The 19633-nt window shown below is 28.3% G+C and overlaps 2 protein-coding genes across 3 annotated transcripts; both read left to right on the forward strand.

Annotated features, from left to right (window-relative positions):
• Positions 1 to 822: 822 nt before the first annotated feature.
• On the forward strand, positions 823 to 13212 carry Bm12262 (uncharacterized protein; the record flags this gene model as incomplete). 2 transcript variants are annotated; one of them, XM_043075933.1, is made up of 37 exons in its annotated part: positions 823 to 954; positions 1395 to 1538; positions 1692 to 1802; positions 1913 to 1988; positions 2375 to 2430; positions 2544 to 2730; positions 2955 to 3193; positions 3296 to 3415; positions 3684 to 3820; positions 3973 to 4083; positions 4289 to 4398; positions 4478 to 4583; positions 4684 to 4848; positions 5024 to 5158; positions 5691 to 5820; positions 6040 to 6129; positions 6290 to 6493; positions 6569 to 6684; positions 7310 to 7383; positions 7526 to 7696; positions 7959 to 8128; positions 8238 to 8411; positions 8671 to 8856; positions 9046 to 9254; positions 9372 to 9461; positions 9645 to 9902; positions 10203 to 10386; positions 10553 to 10611; positions 10719 to 10837; positions 11142 to 11218; positions 11443 to 11745; positions 11830 to 11932; positions 12066 to 12118; positions 12218 to 12349; positions 12485 to 12641; positions 12913 to 13032; positions 13133 to 13212. In XM_043075933.1, the coding sequence occupies 37 exons, from the start codon at positions 823 to 825 to the stop codon at positions 13210 to 13212; spliced, it is 5088 nt and encodes a 1695-aa protein (XP_042931867.1). The 2 variants fall into 2 exon arrangements, with proteins under 2 accessions (XP_042931867.1, XP_042931866.1); XM_043075932.1 differs by having other exon boundaries at positions 2964 to 3193.
• Positions 13213 to 16019: 2807 nt separating this feature from the next.
• Bm8750 (LD16137p, putative) lies at positions 16020 to 19621 on the forward strand (the record flags this gene model as incomplete). Its single annotated transcript, XM_043075934.1, has 7 exons — positions 16020 to 16181; positions 16771 to 16910; positions 17298 to 17364; positions 17717 to 17836; positions 18659 to 18838; positions 18987 to 19148; positions 19412 to 19621. The coding sequence occupies 7 exons, from the start codon at positions 16020 to 16022 to the stop codon at positions 19619 to 19621; spliced, it is 1041 nt and encodes a 346-aa protein (XP_042931868.1).
• Positions 19622 to 19633: the final 12 nt, after the last annotated feature.

A 19633-nucleotide genomic window follows, 5' to 3' on the forward strand; every position in this document is an offset into this window, starting at 1 on the left:
TCAACACTTCCACAAAACAACCAATCAGCAAATCTCTGAAATAACGAAATGAAAAAATATTTTGCATTCTCAATTTCTAAAACAAAAATCCGTCCATCACTCGTTTAGCTATCCGCGAAATACCGGCGTATCTGACGTTTGTAACGTTATCGATAGTCTACCGGTTTATTGCTGTATTGCTGATGTGTCAATTTTTTCACGTTTCACGTGTGCACGTGTAAAGCTTAGCTGACGTACTAGGGAAAATTCATGTACGTTTTAGGTTCAGGCACATTTCACGTTTAATGTTAAAAGTGCAAAAAGAAAATTTGGTGTAATTTTTTAAATTTATTTTAATAAAATACAGGTAAGTGAAAGTATTATGTTTGCTCAATTGTTATAAGCATACTGTATAACAATATAAATAGTAAATACTCATTGCTTGTTAAGGTATGTTAACGTTATTACATCTACAGCTATTGTCGAGAATGTAAAATATAGATTGATTGTTAGTGATTGCTTTCACGTTTACGTGATTGTTTGCGTAATTTATATTATGTCATATTCTTTCAGCTAGTCTACTGTCTTCCTTTTTTCTTGCTGTCAATGATCAGTTGATTGATTAAAAAATATTTATGGAATGATTTTTGTATAAAACTTTAAAATAAAACATTTTGTTAATCTAATTATTATAAAAAGTAATCGCTATGATATTCGTAATTAGCAAATTCTTGATTGTAATTTCGCTTCATTTTGCTGAGACGTTCACATTTTGTTATGTTTTTGTGTATCAAACTCTATTGTAAAGGTAAATTTCAAGTTAGTTGATGCATATCGTTGCGGATGTCGCAGTTTTATTGGCAGTTGCAAACGAATACACAGCAACAAGAAAGGAATGACGCAAAGGATATCAGTGAAGTATCACAAGAACAACAACAACAACAACAACCATCGTATTGGTGGCATCAGCAGGATGTTAGTCCATATTTGCGTATTAGAAAGAAATCAGCATTAGTACTGTAATCAACGAATGGTTTAATAGTTTTTTTCAAAAGTTAATCATTTCTATGAGAGTACATGTTTTTTTTTTTTTTTTTTTTCATTTGTTATGAAGAAATTTTTATTACTTATTGTCAAAAACATTAGACAATTTTCAAAAATGTTGTGACATAATTCTTTAAATGCAATAATTATTCATTCAGTAGGCTTATTGTTTTCAAGTTTGATGAATGATTATACTTATAGCGGTGAATTTATACCAGGTAATCCGTTGTTAAGGAGTTTAATTCAAATATTAGAAAACGGTTTTGTTTCGTAATTTTAAATTGGCAACCGTAAAATAAAAGATCCAGAAATATAATAGAATAGGGAGCAAAAAAACATGAAAACTATGATTTACAACTGTATTCCTTTAGCAAACTGGAACGGATCCATATAGCGCGGCAGTATTTGAAGGTTTTCGAGCATCATCCGGTGATGTTAGTCAAATAAGAAGTTGGCAAACACCTAATATTCCCAGCACATTTTCCACTCAACAGCAATCGGAAAAATTTCCTGAGGTTGATTTTTTTAAAAATTATATGAGGAGGGATTGGTTATGCAGAATTTGCATTTTACTTTTTTCACGGAACTGTTGTAAAATATAATTTTAGATTTATCTAAAAAGTATTAGTAGTGATGTGTTTGAACTGTTTAAGCTATCTGAAATTTAGGAAAAAACGGCTTCACTGGAAATTCGTGAGCAAAAAAATGAGCAGGGAGGACCATATTCGTTTGGTATTCATCAACCGATCTTGGACTTCAAACGTCGCACTGTTGCAGAAGTACGTTGTTACCTCAGATTTCTGGTTTGGTATTGATACTTTAATAGCTTGTTGAAGTCATAATATATGTTTAGATAAAAATTCCAATTATTAAAAAATTTCTTTTTCAGGGTAAGGAAGCAATTGACGAAAAGTATAATGATCAGCATGATAAAGTGAAACTGATTTCTGGCGATGACGCGGAAGGTGTAAATTTGATCTTTCATATTTTTAGAAACTTACTGTCGGAAGATGAGTTAAATGTCAATTATTTTAATCGTTAATTCTTTAAGTCGTACAGACAGTATTTTGTAAATCTAAAGCAGTGGCAACAACATCCTGAATTATTATTTTCTAAAAGTTTATAATTTTTTTATCACTTTGAATATAACTAAATAAGGGAAAAGGATACTTTTGGGATAATAATTTTAATGTTTTATGTACTTTCATGTTCCTTGATTAATTGCAAGTAACTGGAAGATTGGACTTGCAAAAGAGTTTTTTTTTTTTTTTTTTGTTTTTCGATAAATTGTTACATAAAATTCGAATTTAATATGATAAGCAATGATTGGATGATGAAATAAATATTACAGGTAATGTGGCGGCAGGTGCATTACTGCTAGAAGAAAAAGAGCAAGCAGTAAATGAGGTAAATAATAAATGTTTTTTACTTTACAGAAAGAAACATTTGAAAATCGTTCAAAATGATATTACTGGGATGAAATTGGGCACAATGGATCATACTAGCAAAATTATTTTCAGACTGAAAGTGATGTACCAGTAGTAGCAGTGACTCAGGTCACTCCTGTAATAGCAACATCCATTTCTACTGCGACTGAAACATCATTTTCTGCTGATACTTTGTCCTGTAATCAAACAATCTCAACAACTGTTTCTCCTGTAAACATCGCTCGTGTTGATCCTATTTCTAACAACAGCGATCCTTCCGGTAATTTCTTACTTAATTTCAACTAGCTTCACCTACCGCCTTCATACTTACTGATTGTTTATGATATCTTTAACAGTTCAAACCGAAAATTATGTAGGGTTAAGATTTGATGCTAATTTTTGGATATTATTACTCATTCATGAACTATGTTAAGTGTACCATAATTTTACCAACTTTTCCTTGAATGTTTTTTATTTTCGGTTTTGAAAGTGTGGCACTTTCAGAATTTTCAGTGAATCGTGTTGTTACAACATTACAATCAGTCATTCCTAGCCCGCAGATACCTTCACTTACATCAGTTGCAAATAGTGCTCGTAGTACTCCATTATTATTAAATAAAGAAACTGATGAAACACAAAATACTGCTGGTATCGAGGAGACATCAACTGTTTCGAACATTGTATCTGCAACGAATTCTCAGGAGCCGAATGCTGCTGTAGTATCAGTGAAGCGACTTGAATCGGTACGATTAAATTTTATCAGAATAAATTTAAAGACAGAAAAACTGCAAATAACAGATAAGTTTTCACCTTCTTGAAGTTGTCAGGAATAGTTTATATTTTAGGTTATGCGTAGTGCTTCCAATCAGTTAAGGAAAGTGGTTAATGCGGATTCCAATTCACTTCCAACTGATGTCATGCAGGAGATACGAACTGAGAATGAATTACGACAAATTGTAAAGGAGGTGAACTTTTCTGCATATTGCTAAATTTTAGAGCATGTAATAATTTTTTCACCTTGAATTTAAAGTAATCACAGCGAAGATTAACATTTCAAGTTGAATTCTACTAGATGGACAAGTTAGATGACACGTTCGATAGACTAATGAGCGACGTTCGAGTAATATTTGTAAGAGATAGGCTTCTATTATCTTATACTTCAAATCTTATACTTATAATTTGTATTATATATGTAACAATTTGTCTCTTCTCGGCACGTTACTTTGTTTTCAGGGTACTACAGAGCATAACACTGTGATATCGACATCAGAACAATCCACGGATTCAACTGTAGATTCTATTAGCAGACCTGCTGGAAAACATTGGAATTCTAAAAATGTTCGAGACCGATATCGCATTATTCGCCAGCAGTTCGTTTCTCTCTTAATTTATCTTTCCTGATTAGCACAGAAATTTCCTTTATTCAACCACAAGAATTTTAGAAAACAATGAGTAAATAAACATTCGTTTTCTTATTAATTGATAAGAAAAATAATGCCATTAAAAACTGCACCATTTTTAGATACCCGGAAGTGATTAAACGACTGGATCGTTTGAAAATGGAAACTCATAATTTGGATTGGCACCAGATGCATAAAGCTCCATTAGTAGAAGTAGACGAAAATGCTCATAGGTCGTAATTTATGTAGAAAATCTTTATTTTTATTTATCTTTCTTTTCTCTCCGACAGTTTATCTATTTTGTTAATATTATTAGATCTTATTAATTATATAATCAAACCTTATAAGTAGTCCACACATCTCGCAGTGCTTTTTCTTTACATCTGATACGCTTTTGTACTGCAATTACCATTGCCGGTTTACATTATTATATTTCAGGATACCAAGCAGAAAACAAAAGAATTCAGTAGCGGTAGGTATCGATTCCAATTTTACTGCGAATTCGAAGAATGTTGAACCGATATCGGATTCTCGACCTTCTTCTAAAAGTATTTATAATTTGCTCGTTTAACACAAAAAAAATTGCTTGTTAGCCATTTTTTTCTCAAAACTCTTGATATTTTGCAGTGAATCATTCATATACGCTTCCCGATCGCATGGGCATGAGTTCTGAAAATAGCTCGGTGAAAAATGATGTTTATTATGGGGAAGATTTTGTTAATTCACTTCGTCGGCAAGTTTTTACTTTCATATTTTTTATAGTCATAAGCTTGAATAGTATTGTAATTAAAACAGAAGCGTTATCTTACTTTTTTCTTTTTTTTTTTTTGAAGAACTCGTCATACTCGTACTCGGGAACATGATTATTTTTTATCACGTGGTACTAAATCAGAGATGGGTGAGATAGGACCATATAGAGGTCCTGCACTTGCTAAATATAAACATATGATGCAACATACATATGGCTATAATTCTTCAACCGGTTATCAGTCAAACGAGTAAGTTATTGAATTTTATTATTTAGAAACAGCAAAATTTTTATTTTTGTTGAAATTATGAAGAAAAAAAAAAAAAATATTTCTCTGTGGTAAGTGATAATATTAATTGTTTCAATTTATATAATTCTGTGTATACATGATAGTACATTATTAAATTCATAATGCTCTATATTAGGCATTACCCAAGTGGTAGGCATTCATTGGGGCCTCATCTTGGACGACGTGTAGCTCATGAATTAGCCATGATGTATGATGGCGATAACGTTGCAATGCGACGACCCCAGTCTTCATTTGATGCTCCATATTCAAAGTATCTTTTTCTTTCGTTTATTATCGAATTCTTCATACTGAAAGTTGAGCACAAACTGCAAGCATTCAATATGATCCATTTAATACAGTAATTTAGTTTTAATTGATAAAAATTTCCCTTCTTGTTTCACTTAACTTCTTTGCAAAACTAGAAAAAAAAAAAAAAAGAAAAGATTGTTTACTTTTATTGCCAGAACTTCAGTCAACTCATTTTGCAGCAAAAACATGTACTACTACACTCTATATGATTCAAAAGTGAATATAATTGCAGATATAGCTTTCTCTTTAATGATTTTACTAATAAAAATATTTCTGTACTTCCAAATAATTTTTACTAGGATTTTTGAAGTTTGTTTTTCGAAGACAACAACACTCTCTATATGTTATAATTTGCATTATCATAGGTAAAAAAAAAAACGAGTTAGAATCGAGTTGCATTAGTTGCTTTAATTTTGAAGAGTCAGTCTACCTTTTTTTCTTTTCTCATAAAAACTGCTAACACTCCACATTAAACGATTACGATTTATTTCTAGATATCAACAATTGAATGAATTCGCTCAGGACAGTCGTCAAAATCATGAAGGGGAACATTCGTTCGAGAATAGGGATGGAAGTAGTGGAAGTGACAGTGAAATGGAGCGAATCCATAATAAACAGGAAATGGTATATTTCAGAATTATTCAATTGTTGATTTACACTCATTAATTATTTTTTGTTCTCTTGGCATTGTTTTAATATTCAATGTGATATTTGTAAAATGTTAATATCTAGGAATAGTGTTGAATATATAATGAAAATATTTAAAATCATTGCTAAGTAGTTCTTTAAACATTAATTGTGCTGTATTGCAAAGTGAATAACTTTTCACTAAAATTTCTGCAGGCACGGCAAGCTGCTGCAATTCGTTACGATTCATTACCTTTAACAGCTCCAAATGAGTTTTACTATTTTGGTGTAATACAGTTGCCACAGGTTAGTGATTTTTGATATTTCAAAAAAAAAAAAAAAAAGAAGGGAGAAAAAATTGTTAGACAATAACAATAAAGTTTAAGTAGTATAAGAAAAAAAAAAAATTATCATATTATTTTCACTTAATAAGACGCATAGAATGATAAAAATATGTTTATTTAAGGAACGCGTGGAGTACATAATGCGTAGATTACCTCCTCCTCCAGAATATTTCCAATTGCCTGCAATCGAAAAAGCAGCTTATTTGTTTTATTGTGTTCTCTATCGTCATCACTTTCTTTCAGTGGATCTATTTCATAAAAAATTCAATCGAGAATTTTTTAGCTATATGTGTGAAGGAGATTCAGCTGAAATTGCACTTTGGAAGGTTAACTTTTTTATTGAAAAAAAATTTTTATTGCTCTTATTTGTCCTCAATGATTCATGCTCAGTGATGCTTCAGATTTGTAAACATACACAAGATGAATATATTGCTAAACGTTCGATAAATCAATTGAAGGCTTATGAAATGTCTCAAAAACAGTTGTTTAGTGATGAGCATGAAACACTTGATAGCAGGTTATTTCATATATCATTTCTTTTTTTTTCTTCATATTTGGTAATCTGCAGTATATATTCTGATGTATTTTGTGAAGTTGAGCTTAAAAAAAAGGTACCTTTTGTACAAAATAAAATATTGTAGAATGAAAAGTTTATGACATTTATGTAGGACATTGCTAGCAACATATGTGTATAAATCTGACAAAACCTTTAAAGTTTTATAAGTTTTTACTAATAGCGAAAAGATTGTTACATTTGATCAACTTCAGTTACGGCATTAATTTAATATTAGAAATTTAGTTACGTTACGTTGATCTTTAGTTTTAATTTTTTCGTACGATAAGAAATCGAAAATGTTATTAGTGAATTGACTTCTTGAGACTTTTTTTTTTTTAGTTATAAAATACAATTTCGTCTTTTTTTGCTTCCTACTATAGAGATTTCTAATTTGTCTGAGAAAAAATTGCTAATCCAATCGTATTTCTCAAATGCATTTCAGTTTTGACTTATACATTGTACTCATATATATAGCGGATGAATGGTATTATATTATTATCAGAAAAGTGCTCTTACATTTTTTTTTTTTTTTTGTTTCGGCTCTTTCAAAATATTTTAATTTCCTTATGCATCTTTAATTTTTCAGACAAAGTGAACGAGGAAGCCGATGTGATGTTGAAGATGACAGTGATCAACTGAGCATCGATTCTGCTGCTAAAGGTTTTGTTTATCATATTAGATTGTAAATTCTTGCTTTTTGCTTTTTTGCTTTTCGCTGATGATTTAAATTTCATTCTTAAAATTCGATGATTGATTATTTTTGTTTCTCAAAGTGAAATTTTATGTAGTCTGTTTATTTTAGAACCAATGAAATTTCGTGTGCCACACTCATTTCTAAGATTTGGTGTTGGTGGAAAGGCAATTATTCTAAATGTTCAGAATTCGGAAAATATCCTAGAGATACGTGATCTGAAAAGTTTATTTGGTAATGAAAAACTATTGCGTATTTCGAATGCAATTGAATCATTCCGAGGTATATTTTGATGTTTTAGGTTGAAGATGTTTTCTTAAGCTTCTAATCTACAAATCAGTTGAACAAAGTTGTTTAGGTTCACAATCAAGCTCATGTAAAACAATTTTCGACATAAAATTATGGTATCATTTTTATTTTTAAGGATTATGAGGAGCTGTGGTGATTTATATTAAACTTCAATCAGCAGTGCAAAAAAAAAAAAAAAAAAATCTCTTTGCGATTTTCTTATATTTGAATGCCACATATAATTGCTGATTTTTAGGTCCTCTGATTGCCGGATTCACTCCAACTCATTCTGTACACCTTTACATACAACGTCAAATTGAGTTAATTCTCAAATCGGAAACTTATCTTGCAAACCCATCAAATAGTTTAGAAAGCGACTGTCTTTTAATATGGCAACTTCTAGAAATGCTTGTGCAACAACAAGGGGTATGCTTTTAACTTTGAATTAGTAAGTTAAATTTTTAATGCTTGATCTTTTTTTTTTTTTCTTTAATACTGAAAATAAAACAGTTCATTAATTCTGCTAATAATTCAGCGAATAACGGGTCCTGATTTGTCACGGTTATTAATGGCCACTTATGACGTGCCTGAGCAGCGACGACATGGCAAAGAAAAGTCAAGTTTGCATAGTACAAACTTCAATGAATGTTCTGTGGATTCTAAAGCGTATGATCGTTTCACACAACTTCTTATTGGTGGTCATATTAAAGTAAGTTTTATTGTTAAAACTCTTTTTTATCAAAAAATCAAAAAAATGAGAAGTTATCATTCCGATAACATCCATATTTTCATTGAAGTAAAGAATAATGTAGATATTATGTTAGATTTAGAGATTCTTTGTCCTGAGCATTTTTATTCTACGTGTTTTTGAATTTTGATATGAATGATCAAATATTAAGACATTATTTTGTTTCAATTTTTATAATAAGTCATCTTTTTTTTTTTTTTTTTTTTCGTTTGTGTTTCAGGAAGCTCTTGAAAGTGCAATTAAGGATGGTTTGTATTCGGATGCAATGATTTTGGCACGTCGTATGTGTGCCAATGAGCCACAAGAACTTGAAAAAGTTGAAACAGCCTTTTTGTCGCAGCGATCAGAAATGAATCCTGTAATGACTCTTCTATCAGTTGCAAATGGGCAACCGGCTCCGGTTCTGGTAATTTTTTATTCCTCTTTTTATTCATGCTATCATTTGTTTGTTTAATTTTTTCGATTTTAATAATTTCAAATCACTATTTGGTTCGATAAGCTTCGTTCATTTTTTGGAATGATGTATGCATATCTCAAACTAAAACCTATTATTATTCTTAAAATATAGATAAAGAGATGGTTTTTCTTTTTGTAGACAAGTCCACCGATGGATGAAACAAATAGTTGGCGTTCACATGCAGCTATAGTACTAGCTAATTTAAATAATCCAGTAGCTCTTGGGACAGTACATCAACTTGGCTGTGTGCTTGCTCGTCGTGGATTACATGCTGCGGCTGATTTTTGTTTCTTAGCAGTCAGTCTTTTGTTACCCAGCTATAATCCATTTCAACCGATACCAAGAAGGTGTTTTCTTTTTTTTTTTTTTTTGTTTGTTTATTGCTTTTATTTCAAAATGTTTATGTTTATTTATTTATTTATTTTGCTTGCTAGAAAAATTCACAATTTTTTGATAGTTTTTAGTGATGATATGAATACGGATGTTCGTCGACACATAACACTTATTCATGCGACTTTGCCAGGCGAAGAAATGAATTTTGATTTTTCGAAAAGGTAATCAAAATTTTATTCCTGTTCTTTTATGTGTGAAAAAAATTATCTCAAGATGATATTTGGCATTTAATTCTTCTCAAATATACTACCTTTTTATGTCGTTCTATTGTTTACTTTTCTTTAAATGCTAAAGCATTTTATTTCATTCTTTTCATGTTCTTTTAATTACATAAAAAATTTCAGTTTTTCGATAATAGATTTGCATGCTACGGAAATTTTTCACTATTGCACAAAGTTGGCCAATAACAGCTCTTTGATAAATTTCAACACATCAATTGCATATCAATTACATCGTCTGGATTATGCGGAAATGGTTTCGGAATTTGGAAATTCAGCAGGAGATGCTTTTCGATATTGCGTTGAAATTGCGAAGGAAATTTGGAATAGACATCATGAAATCGATATCGAACAGCTTGAACGACTTTATGAACTTGCTGAACGGTGCGTATTATGCATTCTTTATTTATCTTCTTTCTCTTGTTTCGTCTATAAACTTTATTTCTTCATGCACATTAATTTGTATATAATTCTGCTTGTTATAGCATTTTTAAAACTCAGATCTAAATCATTGCATGGTAGTCTTGAAATTTCCGATTTTAAAAAGATTTTTTTACATATGAAACAGTGTTGAAGTCCTATAAATACAGGTTTCAGTAAACTAAGAATTAAATTAATTGATAAATATAAGGCCGTTATATTTATGCTTTCATGCTTTTATGAGGTTTATGAGTATATTTATAGTCTAAAATTCGTCGCATCCGCAGAAACAAACAGTACAGTTTGGATTCCAGCATTGCGGTCTTTCATAGATAACCAGAAAAAGGTAACTGAGGAAAGTAAAGTGATACAAGATGATGCTACCACAAATATCGATCGTAACAATGAAGATGTTGGTTTAATCATGGTACCAAAAGTATCACCGCAAGTAATCCTCTCTTTTTTTTTGTATTTTTTTCCTTTTTTTTTTTTTTTTTTGCGAAGACTGTTTCTATGAATAGTAATCATTCTTCAAGTAGTAGTTATTCAGAAATTCGTACTTTTGATTTGTTTCCTTCATATCTTTTTAAAAACAGTGATATTAATTATTTTAGATTGAAACGCCGGTGAATTTCACTGAGAAAAGCAACAGCCAAGAGAATGAGTTTGTTAAGTAAGTTTGCTAAATACCTTTTTTCCAAATATTAATATTAAAAAATTTATCTATTGCTTGAACTTATAAATTGCACTTCATTATCATTCTTTGTTTATTATTATCAGCATGACAACATTGGGATCTGAGACAGTCAAATGGCATATTGGACAGGAGGCAGCTACTTTCTCAACAATTCCAGTCAAGCAGCACGAAGCAGAAAGTCAAAAAGCTACTGAAAATAACGGTTAAATTTTAAAGCATTTAGATTTTAGAGCAAATTTGTTCAGCAGTTTGTTATTCTTCAAAGATGTAAATATATTTTATACTGTTTAAGTATAACTATTTTTGAACTCTCCTTCATCTTTTACAGCAAAAAAAAATAATTAGAACTCGTTAAGCACTTTTATTTTTTTTTTGTTAACCATTTAGATTTGTTGCATATAACTAATCCTACCTTTTCCTATTTTTAATTGCAAAAAAAAAAAAACGTTTGAGATTGAAGCCACTTATAAATCTTTTATTCATTGGTCACTTATTTTAATTTTCAGATTATCAAATGCAGCCAGTGCAACCACGAGAGAGGATTGAAACGCATAGCAACACGAACGCATCGGTAAATTCTCAGGTACAATTTTGAGTCTAAGTGAAATTTTCTGTTTGAGTTATTTTCCTTTTTCATACTGCTGCTCTCCAATTTTTATCATCGATCTTTCCTCCATGACCAATAATGAAAGTAAAACAAGAACTGATAAGGATTAGATAATTTCAATTCTAGTTCTAAATTAAATTAGCATCATTGTGAAAGATATGCTTATATTTATATTTCTACTTGTTATGTATAATTTTCAGTGCACATCACTTCTTCCGCCAGTTCTATCAACTAGTACGAATGATTCTGTTGAAAGTAGTGTTACAAGTCATACAACAGTTATTTCTCCTTCATTGCTGCAAGCAAATGAACAAATTTCACATGAAGCAGTGCAAAATTATTACGATGATAATAGCACTTATGATTGGAAAGTTTTGAAAATGAAACAACAAACTGATTCGAAAAGAGTAAATAACGAAATAGTGGCAGAATGTGTAACAGATAATAATACTTCTACTACAATTAGTCATGAAAATACTTCACGTGGAAATGTTGATCATTTGGTAAATTTATTCACCTTATTTATCTTTCATTTCTTTTGTTTTTGCTAGTACAATTAAAATTCTAAGTTTTGTACTTGTGTTTAGGAAGCAAAAATTCCAAACGGAATGCTACCTACAGGAACAACAGGAAGGCAAATTCAAGGAACATTTCAATCCGCTCATATATCTCCAATAATTCAAAATTCAGGTACAAATTAAATGTTCAAATTTTATATTGACTATTTTGAGTTAAATATTTCATGTGCCGTTTACATATTCGAATTATTTACTTTTATATTTCTTACTTTCCTTTTTTTTTTTTTTTTTTTTTTTTTTTGCAGAACTTTCATTTCCCTCCCAGCAACAATCAAATATGGTTAAAAAAGATGAACAGGTTAATAATTTTTCTTCCTCAATTTTTTTTTTTTTGGTTAATTTTGTCGCTTCATTTTTTATAATTTCAATCGCAAAAATGATGTAAAATGATATTTAGGCACATAATGGCGAGAAACTTATAAACGATCATCGTCAGAATCCTGGATTATTTTCAAAACTAAAAGCAACAATTGCAAAAGCAATTCCATCAAGCAATGAAATGATTCTTCCAGACGATAAGCATCCATCGGTATCATCGAATAATGTTTCATTATCTTTTGTAAAATTGGAATGAAATGTTTGACAGTAATACTTTAAATTTCTTGTCATTCATTCTTGCTATTGGTTATTTTTGCACTAGCTATAGAATTTTCTAAAATTACAGATTGTATGGGATCCAAAGCTTAACAGATATGTTGGTGAAGGAATTGAGGAAGAATCTGTTCCGGAACCGCCACCATCAATTACAGGAACTTCGGAAAAGTTAAACGAATCGACATATGTTAAGGCTGGTGGATTGACTGCTGCTCGACTAAGTGGTGGTAAGTTATTCTTTAACCTAAATAAGGCTGAATTTTACCTATTGTTTTTGTCGTAGAAGTAGTTAATAATTCGAAATTATTCTTTCCTTATTTTTACTTTATTTTGGATGATTTTTTTTTTTTGTCCGCATTTCTGCAACAAATATTCTCTGTTGTTTGTATAACTTTTGAATATACACTGAAAGCAAACCGGAAAACAAACTATGTTTCTTTTTTGTTTTTTTGTAAACTTATTCAACTGAATTTCTTTCTTGAGTCATAAATTTTACAGGATCAAGATATTTCAATCCACTTATCGAAACATCATCTTCTAAGCCAAGAGCTCATACCGCTCCTCTTTTACCACCAGTACCTGCTTCCGCTAGTTTTGGTTTCATACCATCAATGCCTGGTAAATTTTTTTATGAAATATTTTCATTATTATATCTCAGTATTGAAGTTTTAGACATTCAGACTTTACTTTGTTACAGTTGTTTAATGACATTTTGCAGATGACAATGAAGCATCTACAGAAAGTCCGTTCAGTGTTGACACTACTCCGTTATCAAAAGAGGCTGAAACTGCTGAATAAGTCTCATAGAATCTGTTAATACTGATTCATACTGAAAGTTTTGTTTAGGTTTGAGTTATGTTTAATATTCGTAATGTGTTTTTTTTTTTTTTTCTGTTGTACAAGGAATGGATTGTGACAATAACTTTTTATTGCAGTAGTATCAGCAGATAAAACGTAATGTCTTATCTGTGAAAAATTATTTCTAATTGTTCTGTTGGTGGTTCTGAAATTCGGTGTTATATTTTAAGCTAATTAGTTGCTAAGAAATGTATTTTGTTAACATTTCAGGAGATATGTTTTTTATCGCTCATACCATAATAAGCATTATTTTCAAAGTCACTTAAAATACTTTACCTATCTACTACCTTCTGTTTTTTTTTTTTATAATCGCATAGAAAAATAAATATTTTTCTTTTTGTTTTCTCTCTTTCTTTTAGTTTGTTCTCATAATTTGTCGAATAATTTCAACCTTCTCCAATATCCCCACTTTTTCGGTTGATTTCTAGAATTTAATAATTAAAGTGACTTTGAGAATATAAGCTTTTATAAAGCTACTTTATGAGTGATGAGATTTCTTCTTTTTTTTTTTTTATTTTGAAATTATAAATTAAAATTGTGATGAAAGAAATTATGAATTGTTTTATTCTAAAATTTAGCATTCTTATTTCACTTCTTTAATCATTTTTGTTTGTTTTTTTTATCAATCACAAGTGATGTATGAAAGTGAAAATAAGCGTTCAATTGCCTTAAACAAATTTGTGAATTTGTTTTTTTTGTTCAAATTGATTTTCTATACTTTTCTTTTTTTTTTTGGATTTTATTTTCATTTCTTTACATTTCTGTTGTTTTGTTACAGGGGAATGTAGGTAAAGAAAATTTTTATTGAAACATTGTTTTTTTTTTTTTGAGTGTAAAATATTAGTTTGAAGGAAAGGAAACGCACGAGTAATATTTATATTTTTATCATTGTATATTTAGTGATTTGTAAAAGAAAGTCCTTCATTATGTGATATTTCCATGTCATTCTTTCCTAAAATTTTGTTTACATGCAGTATTATAGCCTTTAAAATATTTACAGTCTTCTGCTTATTATATTAGCTTCATTTTGAAATTTCTTCCGTAAACAATTTAGCTAAATAACGGTTCTATTTAGTTTTTCTTTTTTTTTTTTTTTTTTTTTTCATTTGTGACATTTATTATTCGCTTACCTAAAAAAAATGCCATAAATTATTTTATTTTTTCTTTTTTTGTTATTTTAGAGGTAATTTTTTATTTTAACTTTTTACTCTACTGTTATTATATAATACATTTTATATTGATTTATATTCTGTTTTACCTATGGAATATATGGTTTTGTTTTATATAATTTTATCATTCTCTTAACTAATTTTTTTTTTTTTTTTTCCGGTTGTTAAAAGAAAAGCAAATAATTTTTTACGTGAAGTTCACGTGTCCCTGTGCTGTTTATTCAGAAGCAATCATTTGATTTACTTTCCTGCTTGTTCAATTTTAAAATATAATTTCAATATTTGCTGCTTTTTATTTCTTTCTTTCCTCTTCATTTTCTACCTCTTGATTTTTTAAGCATTTCTTTATCTATACCTTCTCCCAAATCAACTATTTATTATTTATGTAGTGTAATTATTGTTAAAATTATAAATTTAATTTCAGACAGAAATTTATGGTTTCATTTTAATTTTTATAAAATGATGGAATCAGTAGTTTAAGATTTGAAATTGAAAAATTGGCTAATGATTATTGGTTGATAAAATAAGTTAGTGAAATAAATTTGATTAAGCATTGTATTAGGTAACTTTATAGGACAATTTGGAGAGGAAAGAGTGGTATTTATTTAAATTATGCGATATGAAATTTTTTTTTTTTTTAAATAAAGAACATTAATTGAATATTTCTATAAAATCTAAAAAATTTAAAAATTATTTTTAGTAATTGAATCGGAAAAGATAAAAGTATACACTGAGACTGATATATTTTGCTAATTCATTTGAATTTGAGATCCAACCATTCAACAAAATTTATGATGTTTTGTTTTAAAATTTATGATTAATTTCTAGGCTTTGTTCTGTTTATCAGTTTGTTTACTCCTTATGCGTTTCATTTAACAATTTATTTTATTCTTATATCCTAATTAAACTTTTTGTTCTAATATCAATTTGTAGTGATAAAAATTAAAACTCATTAATATTTAAGCTCATTTCGATTTCAATTCTATCTATTTAGCAATGTTCAATAACATTTTATCTTGTTTTAATTTTAACTCTTTTTTTTTTCTTTTTTTTTTACGGTGCTTTCATTTTAGTATTTCGATAGCAAATAAAAATAATTATTTTATTGTTTTAAAATTGAATCATTTGACAATGGAATATACCATTAACAGAATTCATTATTATTTCTTGCAGCAATGAATCAATTTAATAAAGTTTTTTTTTTTTTTAGATGATAATTCCAAGCTTATCTCTTTTTTTTTTCCTGATTTGTCAAAATGGTTTTAGATTATTTTTCACTGTTATTTTCTTTCTATCTGTTGAAATATGGAGAAAAAAATAATTTAGTAAAACTAATCGTTTTGTTTAATTTGATCGAAAATAGGAACGAAAATGAATTTTATTGATTTTTAAGTTCCATATAGGTTTTTTGTTAAGTTTCATAAAAATTTGGTTTTTTAAATTTTTTTTTTTTTTTTTTTTGAATTTTTAGTCTACAAAATTGTCCATTGAATAGTAAATAAAGCATTGCGACAATTGATTATTTCATTTAATAAATCACTTTAAAAAAAAAAAAAAATGTTTTTTAGATATCACTAGATGGCATATCAGATATCACGACCGAACGATGATACAGATCGTACCTTATGGATGGGTGATTTAAGTCCTGATTGGGATCAGGCATTCATAGGAGAAGCATTTGCACGAATGGGTGAAGATGTAACAAATGTGAAAATTGTTTTTGATAAACATAGTGGAAAGGTTATGTTTATTTACTAGTTAGAAATAGTAGAATCAACAAAATTGATTGATATCTATCATTTGAATTTTAAAGTTAATAATTCTAAAATAAATATTAATCTTTGAGTAAACGTTCGAATAATTTCATTTTAATTGCTGATAAAATTTTACTAATTAAAATTAGCAAATAATTGTGATGATGAATTGTTTATTTCTCATTTTTTTTTTGTTGTTTTATTTTATACATTGCTGTTTTATCCATGTTAGAAATGCAATTCATAGATTAATATTAAATGTTTTTTATTACCAACTTTATATTATATTAATTTTTTTCAATCGCTTTCCCAGATTGCTGTAAATGGCTGATGAATTCTACATTTTTTTTATTTTACTTCTTTTTTTTTTTTTTTTTTTTACAATCATTTTTTAATATTTATCTATTAAAAAGAAAGTTTAAATATTAGCTAGAGTTTTCCTATATTCCTTTGAATATATTATTTAGTTATAATTATGGAATGTTTATACAATACAATCAAGTAATTAATATATTATTTTATTTGATAGAGAATTTAATAAATTTTGAACTAATAAATGTGTATAATAATTACAGCAAGCTGGTTATTGTTTCATTGAATTTGCTGATCGTGATTCGGCTCGTCGTGCGATGTTGCATATTAATGGAAAAATTATTCCAAAATCAAAACCATATGCAGCATTTAATCTTTCTTTTGCTAATTCACCAAATGCACCGTTAGTTTAAGTGAATTCATTTTAATATAATTTTTTCATATGTACGAAATTGGGTTTAGTTACCAATTGAAACTGGTTTTTTTTTTTTTTAATGAGTAAAAATTTAAAGGTTTATAAAGTTTTAGTATTTAATTTTTTTTTTTTTTTTTTACTATATTAAACTATTTAAAAATTATTTAAATATAACCATATAATTATTTGGTAAAAAGCATTTAGTATCAATAATAACAAAATTTTTTGCTAACAAAACGATAAAAAGATTTGGATTATTGGCTTTAATCGTTATACTATTGATGGTTATTATTATAACATTCCTTAGTATTCTCATATTATTCTTAAGTTAAATTTTTTTTTGAAAACTAAAATGAAATATGATATGATTTTGAGGTATACAGAATATAATCTTTTTGTCAACAATGTACCACAGGATATGGATGATGCAGCACTTTTTTTGGTGAATTATCTATTATTTTTACTATTAATTGTCTTTGTTTTGTTTTATCTACCTATGAATCATAAGAGATGTTTTTTTTTTATATATGCCTTTGTAATTTCATTAAATTTCGCAGGTGATTCTTTGCAAGAAACAGAGAGTTTTTTTTTTTTTTTCTTTTTTCATAATGATTAAAATATTGTGTTTTAAATTAAGATTAGCTACTTTTTATGTTCATTAGCGACGAATCATCAGTGAATTCTTTGCTTGGTATAGAATTTTGAATTCTCATTTACAACTTGAAGCTAAGCTTTAAAAAAAAAAAAAAAAAAATTCAATTCTTTCTCTAATATTATTGTTAATGTTGTTTTAGATTTTTGGCGAACGTTATGAATCATGTCGTGGAGCAAAAGTATATCGGAATACAGATGGATCGTCGAAAGGTTTAGGCTTTGTACGGTTTTCAGATCAAACTGATCAACAGAGAGCATTGGTAATATTTGTAAAGATTTTTTTTTAGTTTCTAAAAAATGTTAAAATTTGATAGATAGGTAGATAGATAGATAGATAGATAGATAGATAGATAGATAGATAGATAGATAGATAGATAGATAGATAGATAGATAGATAGATAGATAGATAGATAGATAGATAGATAGATAGATAGATAGATAGATAGATAGATAGATAGATAGATAGATAGATAGATAGATAGATAGATAGATAGATAGATAGATAGATAGATAGATTAGATAGATAGATAGATAGATAGATAGATAGATAGATAGATAGATAGATAGATAGATAGATAGATAGATAGATAGATAGATAGATAGATAGATAGATAGATAGATAGATAGATAGATAGATAGATAGATAGATAGATAGATAGATAGATAGATAGATAGATAGATAGATAGATAGATAGATAGATAGATAGATAGATAGATAGATAGATAGATAGATAGATAGATAGATAGATAGATAGATAGATAGATAGATAGATAGATAGATAGATAGATAGATAGATAGATAGATAGATAGATAGATAGATAGATAGATAGATAGATAGATAGATAGATAGATAGATAGATAGATAGATAGATAGATAGATAGATAGATAGATAGATAGATAGATATAGATAGATAGATAGATAGATAGATAGATAGATAGATAGATAGATAGATAGATAGATAGATAGATAGATAGATAGATAGATAGATAGATAGATAGATAGATAGATAGATAGATAGATAGATAGATAGATAGATAGATGGAGCAAGAGGTTTTCAATTATACATTGGATATTTTTAGCTTGAAATGAATAAATATCGTGTCGATGGTAAGCAACTAATCCTCAAATTAGCGCAACCGAAATATCGAGCACCACGACAACCACGTCATCTTCAACAACAACAGCAACAACAACAACAACAACAAGCTCAGAATAATATTACTGGTTATGATAATGCCAGTAATTATTTGCAGACTCAGGTTTTCTTTTTTTTTTGTTGTTGTTGTGAATAATAATTAAAAGTTTCAACAAAAATAATTTCATTATGATTTATTTTATAAGCATTTTATAATTTCAGTATTTATAATGAAAAAGGTTATGTATTATTGGAATTTGTATTAATTTCAGGATAATAACACATCATCTGTAACAACACCAACATCAGTAACATCTTATTATCCGTATAATGCAACACCTGTAGCAAATGCTCATGCAGTGAATACTTATCATACATCATATACATATCCATCAATACATCCTCGAACTACTCCTCAACAAGCTATTTCTGAAGTAATTAAATTAAAATTTATTATTTATTACTATAGAAATTATATGAAATATCATCTTATCTTATTTGTTTCTGTCATAAATTTACTACATTTGCTGGTTTTTCCATAGAATTGTTTTTTCGGTTTATTCCTTGTAAATGTATAAACATTATATAAAACTTATTATAATAATTCATGTAAAATAAGTGAAAACATTTAATTGATTTTTGAAAAAAAAAAAAAAAAAATGAATTTCTGTAATTTAAGTATAAAAATCACTTTTAGCAATACTATTCATGCGTAGTTGGTGGAGCAATTGTATCATATGAAATGTGTGGTATTGAATCGGTAGAAGATGAATCAGCTGAACAGAGCAATGAATATTTGTTGCAAAATGGTGAGGAATTTTATGAAGCACTTGAGCAAAGCAGATGGAGTAAGGTTGTATTTGATGCTAATATGTGTGAAGATGATCTCTTAAAAGTTCTTGGTTAATACTTACTTATC

The sequence above is a fragment of the Brugia malayi genome (genome assembly GCF_000002995.4).
Source record: "Brugia malayi strain FR3 genome assembly, contig: Bm_v4_ChrX_scaffold_001, whole genome shotgun sequence".
NCBI classification, from domain to species: Eukaryota; Metazoa; Nematoda; class Chromadorea; order Rhabditida; family Onchocercidae; genus Brugia; species Brugia malayi.